Consider the following 7,746-nt stretch of genomic DNA (forward strand, 5'->3'; position numbering starts at 1 on the left):
ATGTCAGATTCTAACACAACCAATTTCACCAACCCCTCCACCTTCATCCTACTGGGCATTCCTGGCCTAGAGGCAGCCCATATATGGATCTCCATTCCCTTCTGTGCTGTGTACGCCATAGCCGTGATGGGGAACTTCACTATCCTGTTCATCGTGAAGAGGGAGCCAAGCCTCCATAAGCCCATGTTCTATTTCCTCTGCATGCTGTCCATCACCGACCTGGTCATGTCCACATCCACCATACCCAAAATGCTGAGCATCTTCTGGTTCAATTTGAGGGAGATCAGTTTCAGTGCCTGCCTCACCCAGATGTACTTCATTAACTGCTTCTCAGGGATGGAGTCTGGAATCCTCGTGGCCATGGCTTTTGATCGCTACGTGGCTATCTGCAATCCCCTGAGACATTCCACCATCCTGACAAACTCTGCTGTGGCCAAGATAGGCCTGGCTGTGGTGCTGCGTAGTGGCATACTCGCGTTACCCTATCCCTTCCTGGTGAGGCGGTACCCATATTGCAGAACGAACATCATTTCCCACTTCTATTGTGCGCATATAACCGTGGTGAAGCTGGCCTGTGCTGACATCCGCATCAATAGTTACTATGGGCTGTTTGATCTTTTCTCTGTGATCGGAGTGGATGTGTTTTTTATTGCCGTGTCCTATACTCTGATCCTCCGGGCCATCTTCCGCCTCCCCACAAAGGATGCCCGGCTCAAAACTTTTGGAACCTGCATCTCTCATCTTTGTGCCATCTCAGCTTTGTACATCTCAGATTTCTTCTCCTCTCTCATTCAGCGGTTTGGCCACAATGTGCCACTGTACGTCCTCATTCTCATTACCTGTGTGTACCAGCTGGTGCCCCCCGTGCTGCACCCCATCATTTATGGGGTGAGGACCAAGCAGATCCGGGACAGGCTGCTCCACCTCTTTACTCATAAGGGGGCCTAAATGTTTTCTCCTTGTGCTCTGGCTCATAAATTAAGCTGGTTGGTCCATGGTGTGATGGCTCCTCCCTGAATCACCTCCTACACAGACAGAGAGACATTAAACCCTTCCCTGTCCTTACTGTGCTGTGTTAATGTGATGAACTGGAGAGCCTATCTATGTACACTAGACTGGGTTGCCACCTTTCTAATTGCTGGTAGCTGGATCCCTGGAATTACAATTTTGCCCCATCTCTTTTGTGAAGCCTCGACCGTGTGTCTTCTCCCCAAGGTCCTGCCCCTGTCACTTGCTCATGTCTTCCTCCCCCCCTTGTCAGCTGCGACCCAGTCATCTCTAAACCAATGTGTTCTCACAACTTATGGGAAGTCATTTAAGGGGCATTGTTTAGTGTTAACATTTTAATGTTTATTCTTACTTTGTTATTAACTCTGTGCAGAGAGAGACTCCTGTGATCTGCCGCAGCTCTGGGAAGGCAGTGGGAATACTTTGTTACAGTAGGAGGCAGATACATCTGAGGTCTAAATAAGAAGTTCAGAATGGCCATACCGGGTAAAACCAACGGTCCATGTAGCCCAGTAGTCTGTCTTCTGACAGGGCTCAGTGTCAGGTGCTTCAGAGGGAATGAACAGAACATGACAATCAGGCTGTGATTCATGTGGAGAAGCTGGGCAGAAGGGAGCAGTCCTGAGCCGAGACTGCCTCATCTTCATCTGGCAGGAGTTCAAGCTTCCAGCCATAGTAGGAGTCACCGGGGGAAGGGAAGGGCCCTGGCTGCAGCAGCAGAAGAGCCCCTCAGTTCAGGCTGCCCCAAGCCCTAGCCACAGTCACAGAGTGGAGGCAGGAGCTGTTGGGGGGAATGTGGAGAGAAATGCTACTCATTTTTGTCCTCTCCATCTTCCATACTGCTGCCATCCAGGGGTTGCTTCGTTTTTCCCTGTCCTTGGACAAACCTCAGGGGGAGTTTTTTTTGTGTCCCCTCCCTGACCCTTTAGGGGCTGCTCTCTTCCCTCCTGCTCCCTTTCCCTTTCTGCGGCACCACCAGTACAGTCGCCAAACCAGTGGTCTGCTCTCTCTTTGCCCATCTCCGGGGGAGCAGGGTCATAACAGGGGCTCAGCCAGAAAATCATCAGAAGTCCACGACACCATCCCCCACTGTGCTGCTGGATGAGCATGACTGTTCCTGGTGGACACCTGCGATTTCACGGGTAAGGTGTAATTCCTTCTACAGCATTGCGGAGACTTCTATCTCCTCTTCTCGGCCACAAGGTCTGTTTTGGAGGAGTGGAGGGGAACTGAGAGGGAGGACATCTTGGTCTACCGGCGGGACAGCAACTTCCGTGACAAACTTTTCAGGTTGGTCAGTGATTGTTGCAATGCCGGCTGGGGATCCTCCTGCCCATGAGGATCCTCCTCAGCCCTAAGAATGAAGCCAACCATCTTTCTACATTGAACACCAGAGGCTCTAGGGTAGTTCTCCATGTTGCCAGGATCTCTCCTTTCTTTGTGATGTAGGGTACTGTCAGGGTTCCCTCCCCACTCTGAACTGGGGTACAGATGTCGTGACCCACATGAAAGACCCCATGAGCTTATATTCCACCATCGTAGGTTAAAAACTTCTCCAAGGTGCAAATTCCTTTCCTTGACCATGGACGGTATTGCTGCCACCACCAAGTGATTTAAACAAACATTCAGGGAGGGGCCACTTGCGGGGCTACCAACTATGGTTTGTAACCTACCCTTTAAATCAGCTTCTGAACCCAGTGACTGGAAGATAGCTAATGTGACACCAATATTTAAAAAGGCTCTAGAGGTGATCCCGGCAATTACAGATGGGTAAGTTTAACATCAGTACCAGGCAAATTAGTTGAAAAAAATTGTCAGACACATAGATGAACATAAATTGTTCGGCAAAAGTCAACATGGTTCCTGTAAATGGAAATCATGTTTTACTAATGTGTTAGAGTTCTATCTATCATTAGCCTGAAAGATCGGGTGCCCTGCCGGGGTAGTTCATAGTCCCATATCTTTGCAACAAACGTCATGAACCATGACAACCTCTCCTTTTTTCAATTTTTGTACACATTGAAGCTGTGGGGTTCTAGAGGCCAGAGTGTCCATTGGCTTCTTGTCCCTATCCAAATATTGGGTGTTATTCCAGGAGCACGGAGTATAAATCGGCTAGGCTCACCAGGTGGTTTAATTTCCCAGACATCGCAGTGAATTACCCAATCTCACATACATCCTCCCCACAGACCTGGCAGGATTCGGTATGTGGGAGCCCACACCCCTCCAACCGGCCCGTACACTTTGAGGCAGCACTGCAAGTGTCTGCATTTCTACCATGAAACCTTCCAAGTATGTCTCCAAGGCCACAATTCAGATGGCATCCCCGAGGCATTTGTAAGGGCAGTGGGACAAGTCTGATGCTCAAGATCACTCCGAATGGCCATCAGCTGGTCATTCAGGAAATTCTGAATCTCTGAGCAGGCCAAATCTCACTGCAATATCTTCTCTGCTTCAATGATGTTAAGTACCATCCTTGTTAGCAATTCCTGGTTATGGAGCTGAGGGTGGAGATAACATGCAATTCACTGATTCCAGCCTGTACGTGGGCTAGCTGTACTCCAGTAATAAGTCCCATGACTTTCTCCAGCTGCCCTAGTTTTTCCTCATGCTGTTGGCCCTTGTAAAGAGTCCAAATTGCTGCTGCACTATTGGCACCATCCCACAGGCATTCACTCAAATCTCTTTTCCTTCTTGAGAAGACACATGCCCTTTGCTCTGCTAACCTAATAACAGTGAGGACACCTTCCTTCCAATATATTGCAGGCTCTGGGAAGGGCCATCATGTCAACATTGTTATGAAACCCACTCATCTCAATGACGAATTCTTGAAGCTTGTTTGTAGTGATCTCATACACTTCAATCTCTACTGACCCATCTGTTTTCCACTCAATCTTTCACTTGTATGAGACACTCTGAAACTTAAAAAATATTTTTTCCAAACAATATTTAAATAAATCATTAAGGTGTGAAGGCCTTGGCCATTGAGTCCCATCTGAATATATAGGATTGTTGAAATTTGGGTAAGTTACAGGGGTGGTAGTGGTTGTGGAGGAGCTGGTAGGGGCAGTGTCTGTTGCAACAAGGCGCTTTTGATATTCATCATTTGGAAGCCAATTAGGCAGGGCAGTACAGCCTGATGGTACTTGTCCATAAGTGCAGAGCCTAGCCTGTAGGGATATTAAAGAAGGTACTAACAGTGATTCCCCCAAGTGACAGTGACCCCCCAGTTTCACCAAGTGCAGAGGTCTTTTAATTCTTCTGTTGGGGCTTGTGGGCTCCTGTCTGCAGAAAACACTGATTGTATCGGTCCTGTGAAAGATACTCTATTACTATGTAAAACTTACAAACAAGTTAATTGACTTTGTCCTTGAAGTAAACACTATGCTAGCCTTAAGCTGTATTTGATACAATGTAAACAAACAGACTCCCATCCTCTGTGATTACAGGGCCGTGAATCTCAGAGGAATTAACACACACCCCAAAAGTGGTGGAGACAGTACATTAAAATATGGTTAAGATATGGAATGTATGTTGATGAATGTTTGATGTACGTGAATGGTTAGGGAGGTGCCAGCCTGGAAAGGATCCATCGGCCGAAAAATGTGTCAAGTGGATCAGCAGACAACCCATGGAGGGTAAACTGGGATCCACCCCAAACACCTGGAAGGAATGTGCCACTTTAGACAATGTGGAGCCACCAGGAATGTGCCATCTGCTAATTGAGCCAACAACAGCAGGATGAAACGGTTCCCATAGACCAACATAGGAATTAATTCCTATAAAAATGGACTCTAAAAACTGAGGACTTTGAGTCTATGGTTCTGCTGCCAGCCTCCAGGAGCATCAGGTGCATCTGACACAGACTCGGCTCCATCCTCATGACCAAGATACCTGGCCAGTAACTTGGCATGAGCAACTTCTATGCTGGTAACTATAACACCTATACAGAACCTGAATGAATGACTGTGTGTGTGTGTGTGTGTGTGTAAGGAATAAGTAGTGATAAGAATAGGTAGTTAAACAACGTTGTTTGCTTTTATCTTTTGCTTTATTATTATATTTACAATAAACGTGGCATCTTTGCCTTATCACTCTTAATAAGATCCTGCTGGTTTTTATTATATTGGTATAACAAGCCCAGCCCACCACTCAACCGCACACTCCCAATCACAGTCCCTCCAAATTCCTCCCTGCCAATTTACAATACTCCGTCTCCTCCACCAGGGCCGATTCTTAATGTCTTTTGTAGTCAGGAATCCATGGATCTTGGCAGTTTTGGCAGAGTGAGTGTTCCTTCTTCTTTCCCGGTATAGTTGTGGTGCAGGATCATGCAAGAGAGAGGTTACTAGCATGTCACCCTGTAGTGGTTTGGTATCTTTAACAGATGCTGGCTAGATCATGGTTTTGTGGACAAGGGAGAGGTTACTAGCACTTCACCTCGACTTTGTTTTCCATTGTCCAGGAGGGAAAGAGGTATCAGAAAGAGAGAGAGGTTGATCAGTAGTCGGAGCTGCATTATCTTGAGGCGGTGGGGCCTTTTTGCAGTGAGACACGTGGGTCCAGGCAGTCAGGCCTTGACTCTTCACAGTGGTGTTGATAGTCAGCAAAACTTGATAAGTGCCTTTCCAGCATGGGGTTAGAACGGTCTTTTGTTGATGGACCCCTGGTTCCAATGAATGGCAGGGCTGCTCAGGAGCCTTAGGTAGTGCCTCTTTCACCTGTGAATAAAGAGACCTAACACATTTCATTAATGCTCTGAAACACCAGCAATAGAATCTGTCCTCAGACCCTGAAGCACAGACTGCTCACTCCCACAATCAGCATGGAGACATTCCTGTTCCAACACCATTGTCTTCCTAACAAGCTGGCCACACACAGCCACTTGGTAATAGGGCAGCTCAACTTTCTTAACAGCTTCTACTCCATCTGAGACCTTCTCTAAGCTACCCACACTGGATCTTTCAAAAGGAAAGTCAGTGGATCCATTTACAACATAAAATTTCTGGCTGTTAAAGCTGAAACTTTGTTGATTAAATCACTTTCACACCCTTCAGTTGCACTAAACTGCTTGCACAGATTATGATGAGGATTCCTTTCCCTATGAGCTTTTCAAAGCAGCAGTTCACCCCTCTCAGAAATTCTGCCCTTACCGTTTTCACCTAGAGCTTGCTCTAAAGGAACATTTTCCTGAGCAACCACAGGCTCTTTCTGGGTTTCACTTACATTCAGAACCACCTCTGTCCCATCAGGCAGATCTCTACAAATCCCCTTTCAGGCAAACTCATAGACTTTCTAGATAACAGGTTAGAAGCATTCTCCTTTCCCTGGCCATGAACAAGTTCAGAAATCTTTTCCTTCTTGCTACAAGTTGTCAAACTGTCAGTAGGTAACACAATTAAATCACCTTCATGCTCTCCTTGTGCCCTGGCTAGGGTATCACCCTGATCAGACAGAGTTGCTACACCCTTTTCCAACCACACATCAGCAATTGGCAAACTGCAAGCAACAGAATTGTCTGGTCTTTGGGATTTTGCTACGACACTAATTGGATGCACCCTAGTCACAGGGCCATTCTCCCCAGCAGACACAAACTTAGGACCATTTCCTTTCTGGGCTTTAGCTGTATCCACAACCAACTCTGAGACTATTGCACTATTCTCAGCCATCACAGGCTGAAAGGCACCTTCTGTCTGCTCCACAGACACAGAAGAGCCAGAGACACCTTCTCCTTCACCAGACACACAGCTTGGGATCTCATTTCCCTTGTTCCAGCACCAGGGCTGTTCACAGACAACTGCTTGGAGACCGAGGTAGCTTCCTCCACAGGCAAGTCAATACCCCCAACAGACATAGGCACATTCCCTTCACTGTCACATTTCTCCACACAGGAAACAGGTAAGGAATAGTGACACTCATCTTCCACTATCCCTCCCTTCCCACACTGCTGACTAGACACAGCCACCAGTTCACCAGGCTCCCGAGGCTCCTCCAAACTTTTCTCACCAGGCACATGGCCACTCCCCACAGATAAGCTGCTGCTATTTTCACTACACTGAGCTACTTCCAGCAAATCACAGTTACCCATTTCAGGTTCACTTTTACAAGCTGTACTAGCCACCAAGTCATCACCCATCACAAATCTACCCTCTCCTTCCTCAGTTAGGGCTTCCACCTGACCATCTACTTTAATCTGCTCCTGAGAAACATTTTCCTGACCCATGAGATCTTTCTGTGCTTGATCTAATTCCAGATTCACTCTTGAGACATCAGACAGACATTCAGAAATTCCATTCACAGCCACACTGCTTTCTTATGCAGACAAACCTTTGGAGCAACCCTCCCCAGGCAAATCATTGTCCACAATAGACACAGGTTTAAGATCATTCCTGTCCTGTGACTGGCTACCTGGACTGAACAAGGCTTTAACATTTTCCCCAATCAAAAGATCCTTCGGCAATAACTTCCTTACCCCAGCTATAACTTCATGCTTAGCACCATTCAATTCGAGGTGGATTCTGGCTAAACGCACACGGACAGTAAACTCATAGAGAACTACAACATTCACACTCTGATTTGGTAAATAATCTTCCTCTCTGACAAGATCTGTTTTAACAAGAGTGATGTTAGAAGCCATAATTTGCCCTAAACAGCTTTTACCATTGACTTTTACACTCTCTATGAATTTTCCATTACCACTCCCATACAGAACACTGGCACAATTTATGGGGCCACCCT

General features: G+C 46.8%; 1 protein-coding gene across 1 annotated transcript; it reads left to right on the forward strand.

The window, feature by feature from the left end:
- Window positions 1-948, forward strand: LOC123363307 (olfactory receptor 52E4-like). The gene has a single exon (XM_045004171.1). The coding sequence runs from the start codon at window positions 1-3 to the stop codon at window positions 946-948; it is 948 nt and encodes a 315-aa protein (XP_044860106.1).
- The last annotated feature ends 6,798 nt before the right edge of the window (window positions 949-7,746 follow it).

Source organism: Mauremys mutica, chromosome 1 (assembly GCF_020497125.1).
Source record: "Mauremys mutica isolate MM-2020 ecotype Southern chromosome 1, ASM2049712v1, whole genome shotgun sequence".
NCBI lineage: Eukaryota > Metazoa > Chordata > Testudines > Geoemydidae > Mauremys > Mauremys mutica.

What these genes read in the sequence shown, in the direction of transcription:
- LOC123363307 (XM_045004171.1), top strand. Translation starts at nt 1, where the DNA reads ATGTCAGATTCTAACACAACCAATTTCACCAACCCCTCCACCTTCATC.